Source organism: Myotis davidii, unplaced genomic scaffold (assembly GCF_000327345.1).
Source record: "Myotis davidii unplaced genomic scaffold, ASM32734v1 scaffold72, whole genome shotgun sequence".
Taxonomy (NCBI): domain Eukaryota; kingdom Metazoa; phylum Chordata; class Mammalia; order Chiroptera; family Vespertilionidae; genus Myotis; species Myotis davidii.
In genome coordinates, this window is record NW_006284618.1 from 3,142,889 (window position 1) to 3,162,748 (window position 19,860).

At 51.3% G+C, this 19,860-nt stretch overlaps 1 protein-coding gene across 1 annotated transcript in view; it reads left to right on the forward strand.

Annotated features, from left to right (window-relative positions):
• Window positions 1–3,466: 3,466 nt before the first annotated feature.
• TCERG1L (transcription elongation regulator 1 like) overlaps window positions 3,467–19,860 on the forward strand; it is a gene marked incomplete at its 3' end in the record, with an annotated part of 106,450 nt that continues 90,056 nt past the window's right edge. The window contains exon 1 of the mRNA XM_006754976.1: window positions 3,467–3,589. Coding sequence (XP_006755039.1) covers window positions 3,467–3,589 — 123 coding nt within the window. The remainder of the gene's footprint in view (window positions 3,590–19,860) is intronic.

Below are 19,860 nucleotides of genomic sequence, written 5' to 3' on the forward strand. Positions count from 1 at the left end.
AAGGAGGGAGGGGTGGAAGGAAGGAGGGGAGGGGGAAGGAAGGAGAGAAGGGGATGGAGGAAGTCAGTTAATTGTCGTCACCCCCACTCTCTTCGAGCTCCTCCAAGTCTAACGTGGATGTCGGTGGTCTAAGATTCTAACCTACCCTGTGGGGGGTGGTCCCGCTGGTGTTCAAAGAACAGCTGCTGTTGAATGAACAAGTTGGATTGTTTAGCAAATATTTACTCATTGACTTTTCTCGGCTTAGCTCAGCACCCGCTGCCGGCCTGTGACGCTGGACAAAGCCCACACTGATGCCACCTCCCATTGATAGGCCTGGTGCCCGCCCTGCACCCAGGCTCCCTTTAATCTAAGAAGACCCCAACGTTGCCAGGCCGGGTGTGGGAGAGCGAGGTCACGCCGAGGCCGATCTCAGGACACGGTGCTCGTCCTGAGCAGGTGGGCCTCCTGGGACCTCTCAGGACCCATGTTATTAAACAGTGACAGCAAAGGTACAGCACGGGACCACCCGAGTCTAGGACACACCCAGCGCCTCGAGGACACTGTGGGGTTGGTGTTCTAACAGGGTGCCATTGACATTTTATATGCGACATGCTGGACATACATGTGCATCTCCACGTGCCCAGAAACATACGTGGATTACAGGTAAGATCTCCACTCCTCACCGTGACCCTAACGAGCTGGAAGCACATCTGCCATGTGGCGACAGAAAGCGGGCCGCAGGTCACGTGACTGGAATAGCAAAGGCAGCAGCTGAATCCAAAGGGAACTTCTCCGGCGGTGACAGAGGACGTGCCCCCTGGAAACCAGTTGGAGGACAGACATGGTGTCCCTTCTCCTGGAGTCTGGCGTGGGGGGGGGGGGGCTTGGCTAGGCACATGAGGTTGCCATGCCAGCGGGACAGCAGGGCAGGGCCTAGGGGATGGGTCCCTCCAGGGTCCCTGTCTCACTGTCGGGGCTCAGTCTCAGGACACACCACCGGGCACCTACGGGTTGGCTTCCCACTCTGAGATGCCCTTCCTTGGCTGTCCCCTCTCATCCCATATTTCCATCTTATCCTCACCCCTTCTCCCCTTGAGGGTCCACTACCCCCACTTGCGCTCTTGTTGAACATTGAGGTGGTGGCCATGTTCCGAGGCTGGGCCTTCTGGTCCAGGCGAGGGCCCCCCCGAGGATAAGGGGCAGCTGCTCTGCGTTGCTGAGCCCTTTGGTGCCTCAGAGACCATGCCCTAGAGGCGGGCTTTCTCTCCCATGCCCGACTGCTTCGGACCAATCCCGCCCGCGGGAGGGGAAGGACGTCGTCAGGGTGGACCCACAGTCACCAGAGGAGAATGCTGCTGTGAGGGTTCCCAGCACTGGTTGGGTCCATCGCCATCCCCATGGCATCTTCCCGCGATGACTCCACACCAGCCGGGACGCGCTCTGTAAGAAGAGACCAGAAGCAAGTGGAGGCCTGGGAAGGTCATCTCAGGCTGCCCTCAGTCAGCCTTGGCCGTAGCAGCATGTCCCTGCTACCTGCGGGAGGACGGGGCAGAGGGAGGAAACCATTGCAGCCTCTAGATGAGTGAGTGAGCACCCACCAGACCAAAAGGGGCAGCTGGCCAACCCGTGGGTTCACGAGGGAGATGAGCGTTGATGGTGTCAAGCCATGGAATGTGGGGATCGCTTGTTACACAGTGGATTCCATGAAGGTCACTGAGACGCCAGCATGGTCTGAGCAGACAGCTGCAGGCCCAGGCCCAAGGGGCAGGAGAGCTGGGAGGAGAGAGACCTGCCAGGAGGGCACCTGGTCGTCTGCCCCTGACCAGGCAAAGCTCGGAGGACACCGCTTATTGTAGAAACGGACAGGAAGCTGTCCGCCAGCTCTTTCGGTTACAGACGCCCCTGGGGTGCTTAGAGAGCCCCCCTCCTCCTGTCTTGTGGTTTGAACGATGGCTTTGTGCTCTGTGGGGGAGACAGCCTAGCAGGGAGTGCGCTCCCTTCCCCAACCCTCCCCTGGGAAGAATGAATCATCGTCAGGAACCTGCGAAGGGCAAGGCGGCTCCTCCTCCCCGAAATGGAGCATCTCAGCTCCCCACCAGCACGGCTGCGGGGCTTGACATGCGTACACGGCGCGGCGATACCATAATCAGCGCTAAGCAGATAAAATGATGTGTTTGGACAGTGATGAACCCACGGAGGACGGGATTGGTGGAATTAAATTAAACAAAGATCTGAAGCAGAAACCGACACTGCTTTCCCATTATCTGAGCTACAGAAAAATTCGTTTCTGTAAACATTTTTTAAAGAGATTTCATCCAGTTATTTCTGGGTCTCGATTACTCTTGAAAATGAGACAAGCTGGCAATTTAAAACAGCTTTCTTTTAACTATTCGGTGCCAGAGGAAAACATAAAAATGACTCTCACTGAGCAAATGTCCATACGCCGTTGACCTTGTGGGAAGCTCGGCTCTGTGTGAGGCACTGCTCACCGTGTCGCCGACATGCCATTTCCCTTCCTGTGGGTGACATTTAAAAGTACTTCTTAGAATCAAGAAACATACCCCATTAATCTTGCTTTCCCATAGTCCAGAGAAGGAGCAAGTGTCCATTTCTCACTGTCAAGGGGGCACAAAGCCAAAACCCACGCCCCCAACCCCCATGCCACTGTCCCCACCCATGTGACTCCGTCAGGAAGAGCAGCAGGGACGAGCGAGGCCCCACCAAGACGGACGGAGCCGCGGAGTCCGTGTTCTCCTGGAGGACCTGTCCGTGCTTCCTTGCAAGCAGATTGTGGAGCGGCCCAGGAACGAGGCTCCTGACCTGGGCACTCCGCCTGCGGCACAGACAGGGCATCCCAGGGCCAGGAAGGCCAGAGGGTGGGCGGCTCGTCTCGCCCGTGTTTCCTGCCCGCTGTCCTCTGACTCACCGACTGTGGCTTTGCTGGGAGCGGCGATGGAGTCCTGACTACCTACCACTGCCCGTCTGACTCAGCATGAGCCGCAGCCAGGGTCCACGTCCAACCGTGCTCTCTGCTCAGGGCCCATAGTTCCACCTCTGCCCTTGGCCTCCTCATGTGGCCTCAAATTTTCCAAGAATATTGGCCAGTTTCCCAAGCTCCTTCTCCAATGAAGAACCAAGTATCCCTGCTGTTGTCCCCACCTCAGACCTGTGAGCACTGAGGCAGGAGCCTCGGCATTATCAGCAGCAGCACGAATCCCATGCATCCACCCAGGCATTCATCCATGCATCCATGCATCCATCCATGCATCTATCCATCCATACATGCATCCATTCTTCCATTCATCCATCTAGCCATGCATCCATTCATGCATGTATCCATCCATGCATCCATCCACACATGCATCATGCATGCATGCATGCATCCATCCATCATGCATCCATGCATCCAGGCAGTATTATTGAGGTGCACTGTGCACAAACAGATGACATAGAACTCGTGTTCTTGAGAGAAACATAAAAGAAGATGCAGCAGTGTGATGAAGATTTGCAACGGGCCACGGGAGTAGAGCAGGTGTGGGTTAGCAATGGCCCGGAGGTGCCGCGATGCTGTCCTCAGGTGGAGAAGTTGGATTTCGGCCTGAAGCATGTGAGGAAAAGCGGACGGGGGGCGGGCAGCTGCCTCTCCTCGGGCAGCGTTCACGTAAGGAAAAGGCTTCGGTGCCTTGGAACAATGAGTAAGCAGCATCCGCCAGAGATTCACAGTCTGCGACACACACAGGGACACCAGCCAGCCAACGCCTTTCCCAGAAGGATTCCGCCTCACTGGGAATCAAGCAGATATAAATTAAACTACTGAAAGGGACTACTGCAGCTGGCCAGGGCCAAGGCCTGAAAAGCGATAACCTCCCTGAGGGTACTCCCACACCACCAGCGAGCAACGCCCATGGGGATTTTAGGAGCAATGCCCATGGGGATTTTAGGAGCAATGCCCATGGGGATTTTAGGAGCAACGCCCATGGGGATTTTAGGAGCAACGCCCATGGGGATTTTAGGAGCAACGCCCATGGGGATTTTAGGAGGGTCCGACACTTTGGCCTTCAATAATCTGAAGATAAAGATTTACATGAAAAGGTGGTCATACAGTATTGTGCGTATCAGCAAAATTGGGGAGCCCTAAATATTCCAGAGAGGGGTATGGAATACTCACCATATAGGTTCTTGCATGGCTGCTTAAAATCATGTTTGTAAGAAATGTTTAGTGAGAGGGAAAAGTAATGATGGTGTAAGTAAAATTTACATTACAAATTGTGGCTCTAGTGTTACAGCCACAGAAAGTACGCAGTAGGCAGCATGCTTTCAGATGCAAGTAACAATGTGTGAACTTAGGGTGTCTTAGTAATAAGGAGTTTACTGTCATCCACAGCAAGACCTGTGGACATAGGTGGCTGTAGAGTTAGCCCAAGACCCTTTCGAGGACTCAGCACTCTCATCTTTCCTTTCTGCCATTTGACTGTCCTGGTCCCTCCTGCTGCTCACAAGGTGATTGCCAGTGTCATGGATGCACAGCCATGTCAAGATGTTAAAAACAAAACAAAAACCCAACACCCAGCCATATCCATCCATCCATTCATCCATCCATCCATCCGTCCGTCCGTCCATCCATCCATCCATCTATCCACCTTCATAAATAAGTCCCTAGTAGACTGGCCCTTGCCATCCATTGACCATGGTTCAATATGTCCATGCCAAAACTAGCCTTGGGCTATGAGAGTGGACGAGACAAAGCTGTCACTCACTTTCTGAAGGTGGGGAGGAGTTATGTTCCCCGAGCACATAGTCACCTACTATCTGAACAGGGTCAAGAATTTTTCCAGCAGAGACTGTGAGCAGAGGAATACTGGCTGTTGGGTAGACAACCAGCAATCTCTGTACTAAACTTGGAGTAAAGAAAAAAATACTCCAAAAGTTTAACAGTAATTATCCCTGGGTTATTGTTGAGTTAGAGTTGAGTTTCATTTTCTTCTTTATGTGTCTGAATCCTTGCAAATACTTTCCGTCATGTGTGTTTACTTTAAGTCAGCCAACCAGTAAAAGATAATTTGAAACACACATTTGCAAGAAGAAGTTTGAGTAAGTGTGAGATTTGGTGCTCTGTCTGGAGTCACTGAAAATGGAAGTTTCAGCATCTGGATGTAGATGAGCTGTGTCCTTGTTACCTACCTTAAGTAATTCGGACAATACTTTTTCTCTCTAATGATTTCCATAGAATGGCAGAATAACAGGAAGTGGGGTGAGGCACAGATGCCATGACCAATTGCTAAAGTGAGATAAACGAGGAACAAAAGAAAAAAAATTCTTCACCCAACCGCAATAAAATAAAAAACATAAATACAGAAAACCAGGTGTTAGAGAAAAGTTAAAAACAAAGGCAAGAATATATAAATAAAACGTTGCGAGAGACAGTGTGCAAAAAACACTGGAGGGCTATGGCTTCAAAATTGAAATATATAATTAGAATAGTAGATAACTTCAAATGAAAACATTTGAATAAAAGTAGGATATGGTACAGAAAGTAGGAGATGGTACAGAAAAGCATAAAATAATTTATATTCCACTTCCACCCGTGACAAATCAGGTGATATAGACTCATCTTTACTCCATTAAGTAGAAAACTGGGTAAAATATATAAAACAAAATTTTGGAGTCTTTCATTAACTGGAATCTAAGACCACAGTCCCTGAGGGACAGGAAACAAATTAGGTGGCCCCGTGACCAGCTCACCCATTCCCCCGGGAGGTATTACCAGACTGTGGCACAAGGAGTGGGTCCCAGGGGTGCGTGGCAGCCTTGCTGAGCTGAGGACACAGGTCAGAGTTGAGCAAGGTGACGTGGCTGAATTTGCAGAGCAGTTCACCTTAGCAGCGGTTCTCAACCTGCGGGTCGCAGCCCTTTCACAGGGGCCGCCTAAGACCATTGGAAAACACATAATTACATATTGTTTTTGTGATTAACCACGATGCTTTAATTATGTTCACTTTGTCACAATGAAATTGGGGGTCCCCACAACATGAGGAGCTGTGTTAAAGGGTCGCGGCTTTCGGCAGGTTGAGAACCACTGCCTTAGAGGAAGAAGCGAAGCAGAGGAAGTCCAGAGAGTTTCATAGGATCCTCATTGCGCATCTGGCTGAAGATTAAGCTGCACATCCACCATGTGGCACTCCATAAAGCTAGTGACGGAGTGTGGCTGTTGGCTGTGAACTGAACAATTCCTGTTGCCCACACAGCTCGAAGATGTTTGAATGCTGGGTGGCCAAAGTGGCCTTATTTAACTCCAGACCATTCATCAAAGTCATAAGGAAGAATAAGAACAATTGTGGAGTTCCTAATATGTAATGGAGTGAAGTGGAAACTGAAGTAAACTGTTGTCTGTTTCTTATATTAAGTGTAAAGCTGTATACTATTTGAAAGCCGACTGAGACATTTTAATTATGCCTATTCCCTGTCACCTCTAATAAAAAACAAACAAAAGAGAAGGTTTTGCTAATAAGCCAGCGGGAGAGAGAAAATGAACACTAGAATTTCTCAATCAACCCAAAGTAATGGTAAAAAACAGGAAAAGTATAAATAAGGTAAGAAAGAACAGATGGGGAAGAAAAAGAAATGATAAAATGGTAGACTTAAACCTAACCATATCAGTGAGTACATTAAATGTAAATTATCTAAATTGCAACAAAAAGGTAGAGATTATTATACTGGAAAAATGTAATATAACTCTATGCTGTCTTCATGATGTGTATATTTTATTTTATTTTATTACTAGAGGCCCAGTGCATGAAATTTGTGCATGGGTAGAGTCCCTAGACCTGGCCAGTAATCAGGGCCCATCAGGGCCCCCTTCCCCCAGCTGCCCACTTCTGGCTGGGGCCTTCCTTTGTTCTGCACTGCCCCCTGGTGGTCAGCGCATGTTATAGTGAGCGGTTGAACTCCCGGTCAGTCGAACTCCCACTTGGTCGAACTCCGAGGGGACAATCTGCATATTAGCCTTTTATTATATAGGATTTTTTAAAATTAAATTTTTACTGTTGAAAGTATTACATATGTCCCCTTTTATATATTTTAAATATAAAAAGCAGAAAGATGACGAGTTATGTTATGGAACTCTTACTGATACAAGAGCTGGAATGGCTATATAATTACTAGATAAAGATTACAGAAAGAGGAAATATCATAAGAGATAAATATACTTTCACAAGGATAAATGATAGAATCATTAAGAAGACACAGCAGTTTTAAGTGCATATGCACCCAATAACAAATTCCAAATACTGGAAGAGTAAATACTCAGAATTTAATGGAGAAATAAAGAAACCAACAGGTATAGTTAGATATTTCTCAGCTTCTAAGTTATCTAAGAATAGGTCCATATAAAATCAGTGAGGACACAGGAGACTTGAACAGTGCTAACAGCCCAATTAACTTAGTTCTCATTGAATACTCTGCCCAACAATAGCAAAACACACATTCTTGCCAAGTACACATAAAACTTTGCCAAAATATACTGTATATAGGGCCAAAATGAATAAAAATACATTTTAAAGGATTGAAGTCGTACAGGTTATGAGCTCTGAACAAACTAAAATTAAATTAGAAATCAATAAAAAACATGTCTAGAAAATCTCAAAATACTTGGAAATTAAAAACATTTTGTACTCAATGATAACAGAGCATATCAAAATTTGCGGGGTACAGATAAAGCTGACAGAGAGAGGAATTTAGGGTTTTAAATGCTTATATCAGGGAATAAGAAAGTTTTAAAATTAATCATCAAAGCTTCTACATTAAGAAATGAGAAAAGAAACAATATAAAAACAAAATATCTAAAGGAAATGAAATAATGAAGATGAGAAGAAATAAAAAATGAACAAAAACAGGAAATAAATGAAAAGTGATATTTAAAAAACCAATAACATTGATGAGCCTCTACCTAGACTTATTTTTAAGAACAGGAAAAGTACAGATATTGGGAGTGAAACAGGTGACATCACTACAGCTCCTACAGACATTAATAGGGCATTAGTAGGGACAACAGTATTCCAATAATCATAAAAATAGAGATGAAACTGGCAAATTCCTTGAAAATGGTAACATACCAAAAATGATACAAAATTAATACATCTTATCTACTAATGTATTTGTATTTATATTTAAAACCCACTTACAAAGCCGACTGCAGACGCAGGCGACGTTAATGGTGAATTTTATCAAAAGTTTAGGAAAGACATACTACCAACATTACATAAGCTCCCTCAGAAAATAGAAGATGGAACCCTTTCCAACTCATTTATGAAAAGAAAGTTCACAAGAAAGCGAGGACCAGTATTCCTCATGAATATAGATGTAAAAATTTAGTAACGTATTAGCAATTCAAATCAAGCCATATATAAAAGAATAACATATTATCGAGTGGTGATTATTCTCAGAATGCAATTTAATTTGGCATGTTAAAAGAAACGTTTTTTTTTTTTAAAAAAAGTTGACCTCAATATTATGTGAGAAATGCATTTCATAATGTCAATCAACATCCGAGACTGGAAGGGGACTCCTCGCCCACTGGCGGGCCTGATGCGGACGACTACCCCGTACTCGCTGACCCAGCTAAATTCACTTAAAGTTCTCAGGCTTTCTTCTATTCTGAAATTAGTGTGGGTCCTCTAGTTATTTTGAATTTCGTACGATCATGCCATCTGATTCTGAAACTTACGATGAAGCTGCATAAGAGACTGTGCAATTTTCGGGATGGATGAATAGATCCAATAAATGAAATATAAGGTCAAGCTGATTCAGTGGAGAACAAAAACCCTTCTTGGGAGCCTGTCCACAGTGAGGAGGCCATCGGGGACCCAGCACTCCGCACGAGCTCGGAGAGCGCTGGGAAGGACGGTCTGCGCCTGGACTCTGGCAGTTAACTTGGGACTGGAACAACCTCAGGAGCATCTGTCCCAGGAGAATGGCCTCTCTCTCCTGGCCCCCACCACCCTCCCTGAGCTAGCTTCCCCCTCCGGGCCCTGGGGGAGGCCTCAGTGTCATTCCGGACACAAGACAAACACAGTGCCAGCCGCAGGTGGCCGTGCAGCTGAGTGTGAACGCCGGCCCCATGCCAGGCCCCACACACAGGGGCTGCTCCAGGTCCCAGAGCGAAGGCGAGTCCGAGTCAGGACGCAACCGAGCGCGGAGCGTGGTGTCTCCTCAGAGGGACAGTCTGCGTCCTGTGCGGTCAGACAGACGTGCGCCGTCACTCACAAGTCCGCTCGGAGGCCATCGGCACCGCACCCTGGGAAGCTGTGCGGATGCGAAGTGTGAACTCTCAGGGGAGGGCCTCCATGGGCAAGGTTGCTAGTTGTCCAAAAGCCTGTTTCTTTCCTATGAAGTAATTGAGGTGTTTTCTGTTAAATGTTTTATTGATTTTAGAGAGAGGGAGAGAGAAACATGGATGAGAGAGAAACATAGATTGGCTGCTTTCTGCACGGTCCCCACTGGGTCAAGGGCACGTACCTGGGTTGCAGGTTCAACCCCAGGCCCAGTTCCGGGCGCGTGGGGGAGGCAACCAAACTATGTGTCTCTCTCACATGGATGTTTCTCTCTCCCTCTCCCTCTCCCTTCTGCTCTCTCTAAAAACACCAATGGAGAAAATATCCTTGAGTGACGATTAACCAAAAAAAGTACACATAGATTTGGTGGTTCTACGCATGCCCATTGGAGTCTTTCCCTCTCTCCCTCTCTCCCTTGCTTCCTCCCTTCCACTCTTGTTGAAGGAAAAAATGCCCTCGGTGAGGATGAGCAAACAGAAATGGTGTGGAAAATTGGCACACATACTATTTTTCAGTGTCTTTGGCTCCCACCACCGCCCCCATAAATATTCTAAGTAACTTCCAGGGGTCCACATACCAACTGCCCCCAGTGCTGGGCTGTGCACAGCAACCCTTCCTGGCCATTGTGAGCAACGAAACCGGAGGCGGATGGTAATTAATGCCTCCGGAAAAGTCTGTCCTTGGCATGAAACACGATTCCCTCCCCATCAGCGCAGGGAAACCCTCCCACTTGATGCCCAAGCAGCTGCGAGACCCTTTTTGGTTTTGAAATGGCCTAATGAACACTCTGCATTATTGTTGCAACGGAGCTGGTTTTGGCTTGCTGGGAAGGAATTGGCGTGTAGACTCAGATTAAAGGAAGAACAGTGCCATTCACACTTTGCTGAAGGTGTTTCCCTTTTTGTAAAAAGAGCTTTTGCATCTTGTTTATCAATAATTTCTGGGAAGGGCAAGAGTGTGCATTTACAAGCTAGCCATGCATCACAGGAGTTACATTGACAGTATAAAATGGTTTCGTTTGTTTTTTTCATTCATTCATTCACTCATTCATTCATTCTCTTGTCACTCATTAATGTGCACAGTGATGGAATGTCTGCTGTTGCCCAGACATTCCTGGGGAAATTGCAGGCCTTCCCACTTGGGTGGAAAGACCAAGCTGACGGTGTTCCATGGCCCCCTGCACCCATGCTCTGTGAAGGAGAAAGAGATGGCGACCAGCTGTCTGGAGCCGCCAGGCCCACCCGAAAGCGACATGAGGTGGGCCTTGGAGAGAGGGAGGGTTGATGTGGATGAAGCAGCACGTCCAGGACAGGACCGCCAAGCCCCAGACTGAACCAAGGGCTGCGGGACGAAGAACTCGCCCTCTAGGACGTCCCCTGTGACTGCCCAGGCGTCACCTGTTTCTCCTGCAACACTGCCCCCTCCTCCTCCCCGGACTTCTCACCCCTGGGGCTGGGCCACTCTCTAAAGAGACTCGTCCTCTGCTCGCCTTTTCTGTGGATCCTGTCTTCACTCGCAAAGCTCGTGGGGAGGAGGTCTTGTCCCACGGAAGCATCCAGAAGAGGAGTGGAGGGGAAAGCACAGTGCGGGTTCAAACCCCGTCTTCCCCGGGACTCCCCGGCAGGTTCGCACCCGCGTGGGCCTCTCGGGGCCTTCCTGGGGGTTTCTCTCTTCCTCAGGAGCGTGTCCTGCTGCTCCCCGAGAGGGGCGGGCTCAGTCCCCTGAGCTGCCCGGCCCACACCCGGTCGGGGCTGGGGTGACTCGGTCCAGGAGCAGCCCTCCTTCCACAGGGAGCTCAGGGCAGCGGGCACAGCTCCGCGGCTGTCCTGGTGCTGGCACACGCTGTTCCCGGGGTGGGAAGGTGCTCAGGCTACCTGTGCCAGGCTCCGCCCTCCCCTCCAGCGGCAGCCAAGCCCAGGAAGCCATGGCACTTGGCATCTTTTATTCATCGGATCTCCGTGAGGCAGGCTCCCACGGGGCCGCGGCGGCAGCATGAGTGATGGTGTTTAAAAGCGTCGTGCCACTTGATAGCAGAAGTGGAATTATTCTTGTAGAGCGACTCATCAATCTGTAAATATGGCTTTTTAATGCGTTTTCCTGTGGAAGGTCAAGTTTGAACGGAACAGCAGGAGTGGCGTCCTTGGGGGCTCGTTGCAGGTTTACTGATTGTTCTTCCTTAAGGGCCCTGAACGGGCCTTGTTGTTGGACGCCATCCAGGAGAGGGTCCTTCTGCCGGGACAGGGCCACCGCCCGGAGCTCCCCGAGCGGAGGAGTCATTCTGCAGGGGCCACCGGAGGGGAAGGACAGGGGCCCCGGGGCCGGGCCCTCCACTGGAGCGGGGCACAGTCACCAGCGGGGAAGGGTCTTCCCGGGGCAGACGGAGGCCCGAGCCCAGCCGCCCGGGTCACACCGAGCACGGAAGGTGGGCGTGGACCAGCCTCGTGCGCTACTCGATGTAGGTCAAAATGAACCATGGGCTTAACGTAAAACGTGAACCACGAATCTTTGAGAATAAAAGACAGCGCAGGAGAACTTACTTGGTATCCAGGGCTTGGCAAAGAGTTGCTCTTGACGCCAACAGTGTGGCCCAAAGGAGGGGGAAGCGATGCAATGGCAGCATCGACAGGAAAGTGTTCCGCGCTATGAGAAACCTGTGAGGAGGATGAGAAGGCAAGGGAAACGCCGAGAGAAAATGTGTGCAAATCACCCGTTCCACAAAGAATCGTTGCCTAAATGTATACAAACAGCGCTCGAAACGACATTAAAAACACAAACGATCCCGTTGGACAGCAGGCAGAGATACGAAGAGGCATTTAACCAAACAGAATGTACCGATGGCAAAAAAGCTCGTGAACACAGTTAGATAGTCTCTCTAAAAACTACGCTCTCCGAGGGCCCGCCATCACCACTCCGGAGGCGCCTCCTCAGCCCCAGCGCTGCCTTCCACCAGCCCCCAGGGCGGCCGTGGCACCTCCAGGAACGGGCCTGCCATCTCCGCCAATTCCGGGAGATGTTTGGCCGTTGTCACCCCGAATATCGCCTCTCTCCACCTTCTTTTCATTCTTTCTCCACTTTCTGGAACTCTCGCTGGACATTCGCCTTTTCCCTTAAACCCCGTGTTTCTTGGCCTCACTTCGCACCACCCGGTGCGGCCCCTCCGGTGGTGTTTTCTGGGCAGTTCCTCCATCTCTCCCCGTCCACGAAGCACCTCTTCAGCGAGGTCTCATCTGCCTTTCAGTGCACGTGTTGTGTGTTAAACCCCAAACACCGTCTTTCATAGCTAAAAGGTTTATTAAATCAGTTTTAAAAATTCACCTGTTGTTTTTTTATAATCTCTCTTCAGCTGCAACTTGAGTACATTATTTTAAAATATTTTAAAAGAGCGCACTAAAATATTTAAATTTTATTTGACTATATCAAGCACACATATTTTATATTCCATGTGCTGTGATCCTAACACTTTCCGTCTTTGGGAGTTTGGTTTTTCTGTTATAGTTTTTCCTACAAACCTCCCGTCAGGATGGCTTCTTTCCTCCGGACTCTTGGATCGTCCCTTTGGTCTTCCTCTGTGGCATATGTCGGGGGCCTGGATCTCCCATGTCCGCCTTCAGAGGGTTCCTATTCTTACTGCCAGGGGCCTGGGGCCACCTTGCCTCCGGGACAGCCTCACCCACTGTTCACGTCCCACAGGGAATGTGAATTCTGACGCCTGCGCCCAGGAGGCCAGCCTGTGGCTGTAATGTTCAGAGGAGGCCTTCTCCTCCCACCACCTGGGATCCGGTGCCCAGGGCCGCAGCGGGGACTGGGGAAGGAGGTATGTCCTTGGGCTCCCGCCCCACCATCTCTGAGTGGATTTGGGAGCCGCATGGGTGGGGTGCCTCCTCTCCCGCAAAGTCAAGGCCAAGGCAGCATCCAGAGAGCCCTGGGCCCCAGCCTGGCCTGGGTTCTAAGAGGCACGGATCTTACCTGGGCATGTGGAGGGAGCTCCCTGCGGGCAGAGAGGGCCGTGGGAGCCGAGACGTGTCACCTCTGCCCTCTCCCGGGCTATTTTATTTATATTATTTTCTTGTTTGCCTTTTCCTCTGAATGTGCCCAGGAAGTTGTCCCTTCTGAGGCAGGGGAGGCCCCAGAGGGGTGGTGGAGGGTGGCCTGCAGGTACCTGACAGGGTACCTGCGGGGGGTGGGGCTTCCAGAGTGCCCGGACCGGGTGGGTGAGGCTCTGAGCTGGTCGCTGGCTGGTGCTCTGCCCTCACATCTCAGGGCAGGAGGCCCCTCCGGCAGTGCCGCTCCTGGGGCCCCTGTGCATTTTGTGTGATTTCAGGATGGCGCTCAGCACGCCTTGCACATGCACGCTGTTCTGGTCTGATGTTCGTGTCTCTCCCCCCAAAGCCATATGTGGAAACCCAGCCCCCAGTGTGATGGTGTGTGGAGGCGAGGCCTCTGGGAGGGGACTAGGGCTGGATGAGGTCATGAGGGCAGATCTCCCATGACTGGCCTGGTGTCCTTCTAAGGCAGTGGTTCTCAACCTCCCTAATGCTGCGACCCTTTAATACAGTTCCTCATGGTGTGGTGACCCCCAACCATAAAATTATTTTTGTTGCTACTTCATAACTGTAATTTTGCTACTGTTATGAATCGTAATGTAAATGTCTGATATGCAGGATGTACTTTCATTGTTACAAATTGAACATAATTAAAGCACAGTGATTCATCACAAAAACAATATGTAATTATGTATTTGTTTTCCGATGGTCTTAGGCGACCCCTGTGAAAGGGTCATTCAACCCCCAAAGGGGTCGCGACCCACAGGTTGAGAACTGCTGCTCTAAGGGTCCTGGAGAGCTCACTCTCTCTGCTCTCTGCCATGTGAGGACGTAGCTAGAGCGACTGACAGGGAACCAGAGAGCAGGTCCTCAGCTGGCTTTCTCTACCAGCACCGTGACCTTGGACTGGCTGCTCAGAGCTGTGAGAAGTGAAGGGGTGTGTGTCCCTGTTGGTGGTACTCGTTGGAGCAGCTGTAGTGGGGGCTCAGACACAGGTTACTCTCTTACTGAGCTACCGTGTCCCAGGCCCCACCCTAGGTAGCGGGGACACTTCCATGACCAAGGAACAGAGGAAGAGGTGAACACGGGACACCTATAGTCCACCCACTTCCAGGACATCCCTCCTCTGTGCCCGCACATAGCCCCCTGCTTCCTCCCTGTGCTCCTGCAGGAGCCTGCTGAGTGGCTGCAACTTACCCCTGGCTTCCTTTGGGGAAACTGCACCCACAGAGGTGGCAGGACGTCTCCAAGGTCACAGGTCCCCCCGGGACAGAGCAGGGCCCAGACTGAGGTCTTGAGGGGCCGCCTTCTGTGTGACAGCCATTGGTGGGTCAAACCTCTCTCACGAATGGGCACTTGAGGTCCAGGGACATCAGGGACCTGGAGGGACAGCATCCCTATGACCCCCCCATAGGGCTTGGAGGCTGGGCTGTGGGACATCTGTCCCCCCACCTCCTGTGAGCCCCAGGAAATGGCTGCGTGGAGGGAGGGTCTGCCACTTGGCTGAGTCATCGCCCCCTGCCTGGCCTTGGGGCAGTTCGGATGCTCACAGGGCAGGCTTTTCAGCAGTGGGCTGGCCTGGCTGTCCCTCCACCAGCGTCCTCATGAAAACCCCCACTCTCAGGGCCCCGGTTGCATGTGTGCCTGCACATTTCACCACTTAGCTCCTTAAATAATCACAACTTTCGCCCTGTCTAATTTTGAACATGGAAAAAGGGCAGAAGTCGGGTGCCCCCGAGATTGGTCCCGGAGCCAGTATATTTCCATATGTTTATTAATGAGCGGAGAGGCAGAGGGAAGGTTAAGTGGCAGAATCGCTGAGCGCACGGAATTATCTAAGCTAACAGTTCAGGGAAGAAAACACAGGCTATCTTCTAACACATTCTATTTTTTTCTCTCACCCTAAGAATATTTTATCAAGGAGAAAAATATTAGGACAATCAATGGTGTGTCGTTAGTCATTGCCTTATTTATTTATTTATTTTTGCTGTCAAGAAATAATTTACAATCAGGAGTAGGGCATTTGGATGAAAAGGATTCTGATTGCCGAATTCAGAGTTGTCGCCTCGCAGGAGGTGGAGCTGGTTGGTAGAGTCAGAGACTCGTGGCCCAGACTCTGAGGAGGAGGACAGAGGGGGAGCCTGTCCAGAGGCCAAGGCTGGACGCGCCCACCTGGCCCGAGCCTCCCTGGCCACTGGGTCTGCCCTGTGCTTGGTGCACCTGCTCTCGGGCGGGACTCAGATGTCGATGGTCACGTTGCCCAGCGAGCCTGGGTGGGGACCTCCATCGGGCGGCTCACGTGCTCCACCAGGGGCGACCTTTGGTGACCGTCTCAGTTGTGGTCAGCTGGGCACATGCAGGCAGGTGCGAACCGCCAGGATCCCCGCATCCCGGCTGGTGTCTCCCCCAGATCTGCTCTCCTGGTGCCACTCACCAAGGCGCCTGGAGCTACATCATGAGATCAGACCTTGACCTTTGCAGTTGGTGCTAATTTGAACCTGGTTGGAATCGGGGAGGTGCAGCCAGTGCTGAGCTGCAGAGAGAAATGGGCGCCTTCAGTGCTCATTGCAGGGTCTCGCCTGCTCTGCGGCCAGCTCCGCGGGGCTTCCCTTGATCTCCTGTGACGTCATCGCAGCGAGATGGTGTTGGAACTGCATCCATCACCCCCACCGTCCCCACCCCAGCCCCAGCCGCCGCTCCTGAATTATTTCCAATTAGCGGATTTGTCATAGCATGTGTCCAGCCGTGGCCTCTCTTACATGTCAGCATGTGGCACGGCCACGTGCAATTAGGCTGAGTGACAGCCAACGTGACTCCCCTCAGGGACAGGAATGATGGCAATTCCCACCAATGGACCTCTGTTTGTCCTTCTCTGGGAGCCCAGCCACTGCCTGTGGGGTCAGATTTGACAGCGACCTGACTCTGCTCCACACACCCTCTACGCCAGTGGTTCTCAACCTTCTGGCCCTTTAAATATAGTTCCTCATGTGGTGACCCAACCATAAAATTATTTTCGTTGCTACTTCATAACTGTCATGTGCTACTGTTGTGAATCGTAATGTAAATATCTGATCTGCAGAATGGTCTTAGGTGACCCCTGTGAAAGGGTCGTTTGACCGCCAAAGGGGTCGCGACCCACAGGTTGAGAACCGCTGCTCTACACATTCCAGCACGCAGGGTGTTCTGTGTCTGTCTGAGAGAAACAGACATAAAGGTGATGGACAGACAGACACTGTAAACTGTGTGACAGGCTGTGGGGTGGGGTGTCCCTGTGGTCTGCCTGTCCCACAATGGACTACTGAATTTCCAGTAGAAGCGCATTTGCCTGAACACCTGGATGTCCCCAGCGAGGTATTATTCTGCTGTGGATAAGGGGGGTCCTCCAAGAAACTTTCAAAATGAGGAGATACCCTCCTGCTATGATATTGAGTGAAAAATAAGATCTAAAGGTCTGCATAGGACAAGCTGGAATTAAAACTATTCATTATAAATGCAATGTTATTAGATAACTAATAACTAATGTCTAATCTATACAACATATTTATCATCTTACATATGGAGAGAGATTAATAGAAAAAAGTACTGTGGAGGGGAGGCCCCCGAAGGTCCACACCTGTTTCCCTGCCCGAGTTCGATTCGTTGTGCTTCCTGCGCCTTCCGGACACGCTGCCGTGCCACGCGGCCAGTAAAGTGACAACACGGCCCTTCATCAGACCAGCGCACTCCCGTCCATCCACACTGGTGTCGTGGCCACCGCCTGCCTCGGTTGACCTTTCTGTGCTCCCATTTCCGGGCCCCATGGATGGCCTCTCCTCTCCCAGTCTGTGCTGGCCAGGTGATCTGTCCACACCTGGATTTCTGTGACAGGGGACAGCTGTCCCCACTCAATTCTTGTGCTAATTCCAGTTCTGTACCTCCATCCAAGACTGTGCCCTGAGCCCCAGACTGAAGCTTCCACTGTGACCCAGGTGGCCCTGAGCCTTCAGAGTCACCACAACCAGCCTTCCTCTCTTTTCTGCCCCACCGCAGGCCTGAAAAAGCAGCACTTTTGTCTCTCTCTCCTTCTGGTTCTTATATTTTACTTAAAACAACAGAGTAAAATAATTTGAAAGAAAAACCTACAGCCTGCAAAATCGTATTTCGCTGATCTCTCCCTAACACCCAACATTATTTCTTCCCCAAGGTAAAAGCAATTAGCATGTGTAGCTGTTCACGTATGGATCTACGCTTGCTTAGGTGCTATCCTCACCTCAGCTGGGATTTCTGCTGGTGTTGCCTGAATAATAGGGACAGACTTTAGGTTGTTTTCATTGGTTAGGAGAACTTAAGACTTGATTGTGTAGAAAGCTCTTTATAAAGAAAACTTCTCACTATAATTTATTATCCGAGTGTATGGGGCACCAGCCCGGGCCCTGCCCAGGTCTGACCCGTGGGGGTGCTGACAGGTCAGTAGACCCGCCAGCGCGCAGCACAGGTCTGCCTGGCACCGAACCTCTGCTCATAGACGGGCTGGCTCCCATCTCTGGTCCTTGGAGGGAGCAGTGCTTCTTGCTCCGAGTCACTAAAATCCCCGTGGGGATGCGTGTCTCCCATCCACGGGGGTGTAGGGCTGTTCCTGGGTGTGTGTGTGTGTGTGGGGGCAGCCTGCGGGCTCCAGAGAGGGGAAGAGCCCTTACCCTGGGTGCCCCATCGTCTCACTTCATCGTGGAAACCGCCCTGCGTGTGTCCCTAGAATTAGCGCGCAGCAGGGTCTGGCCAAGGGGCCCAAAGCACTGTGTCAAGTGAATACAGTGAGGCCCGCGGCAGGAAGTGGCAGAGGAGTGTGGCCACTTTGAGGTTCTCTGAGCGAACGAACAGTCACTCCTGACTCCCAGCTCTGGCTCTGCGCCGAGTCAAGCAGCTGCCCAAGGCGCCTTGCGCCCGGGGCACACACGGGGCAGCCAGGGAGGGAACATGGATCACCGGTTGACAAATGCGGACTTCAGCAAAACCACTCCAAGGACAGAGCTGTGTGGGGATGGGGTGAGACACCCTGCCAGTGCCTGAGGAAGCTCCCACAGATGGCTGAACCCCGCCTTCCCGGGAGCATGGGGTCAGCGCGTGCAGCACGTTGTGCAGAGAGCACCATGCAAGCCGGGCTTTGCCGTGGTTGGTCCCCAGGCCCAGCTTCCAGATGATGGAGAAGGGTAAACAGCGCTTACTTAAACAGGGGTCCCCATTACCTGCCTAAAGATGCCTCCTCAATACCTTAGTCTGGCGGTGCCCATCAAGGTTAAGACACATCACCTTTGTGGGCACTTACAAACACAGGCACATGAATTAAAAGCTTAAGTTGAATAGTAACAGGCTTCAAATCTGCTGAACTTTCTGATTTTAGGTGAGGGAAAAAAAACACAACAAAATCTTGCCAGTACTTTTGCATCAAAGAGATAAATTTGCTAATTGAAAAATGGAGAAAAATATGGAGATGCCAGCTATGCAAATTAACATATGCCCAGATCTAAAAGAAATCCTGCCAGAGCAGGAGGAAATTCAGCAAATTAGGGTTATGTGGAAACATCCCTGGAAGAAAATGGAATGGACTCAGGTGGCTTAGTTTGTACCTCGGAGGGCGGTGTGGCCCAGGTCAGAGGTGATTAGGGGCACGTGTGTGGAGAGTCCCAGGTGTGTCCGTCGGGGCAGGCAGGTGAATGCATGCTGTCCCGCCCAGGTCAGGGCGGGTTTTTTCTACATGCTCTTGAATGCAAGCCTCATAACACCCCCTCTGCTTGGAGCAGCAGGAAGCCCGTCACCAGGCCTCCCAAGAAGCACCGGGCTTGAGCCGCAGGTAACTGGTTGGGCTTCTCCACTTAGCGACCTGAGGACCTAATTAGCACGCGAAGTCTCCATCCCGCCCCAGCACAAGTCGTCCATGACTGGGCGAGGTTCCCAGAGCTGCTATTGCTGCCAGGGGATCACAAAGAAGTGATTGGGCCTCCCAGGGACCGGGTCTGTGGCAGGAGGGAGGTCGCGGGAGCTATTGGGAAGCTCGCCGCCTGGCGGTGACGGCTCTGGAGCATCCCCGAGCCAGGCTGTGGGCCAGCCAGGGTCCCAGGAAGGGTTTGTCCTTGGCCCCAGGCAGCTCATGGTGCACTGCGGGGGCCGCGTGCGGTGGGTAGAGGAGGAGCACAGTTCTGTGCCAGCGGGAACCCACGACTAGTTTACAGTGGGCTTCTCGCAGGAACCAGGGCAAAGGACTGTGCAAAGGCCCGGAGGCGACCTGCCTGGTGCGTTGCACAGAAGTTAGTGGAGCGTGGGGTAGGGGCCGCGTGGAAAGAGGACCCGCTGGGGGCTTAGGAAAGTGTTTGGCACATTTTCCCAAGAGAAATCCGCTCATCTCCCTCATCCCCAGCGGCAATCAGCGCCGCCTAGCGTCGGGGTCTGCAACCAGCACGCCCTCGGGCCCTGCGCCCTTGACCCAAGTGAAGCCCGGCGGAGAGCGGACCTTGCGCGGTCCCGGCGGCGGG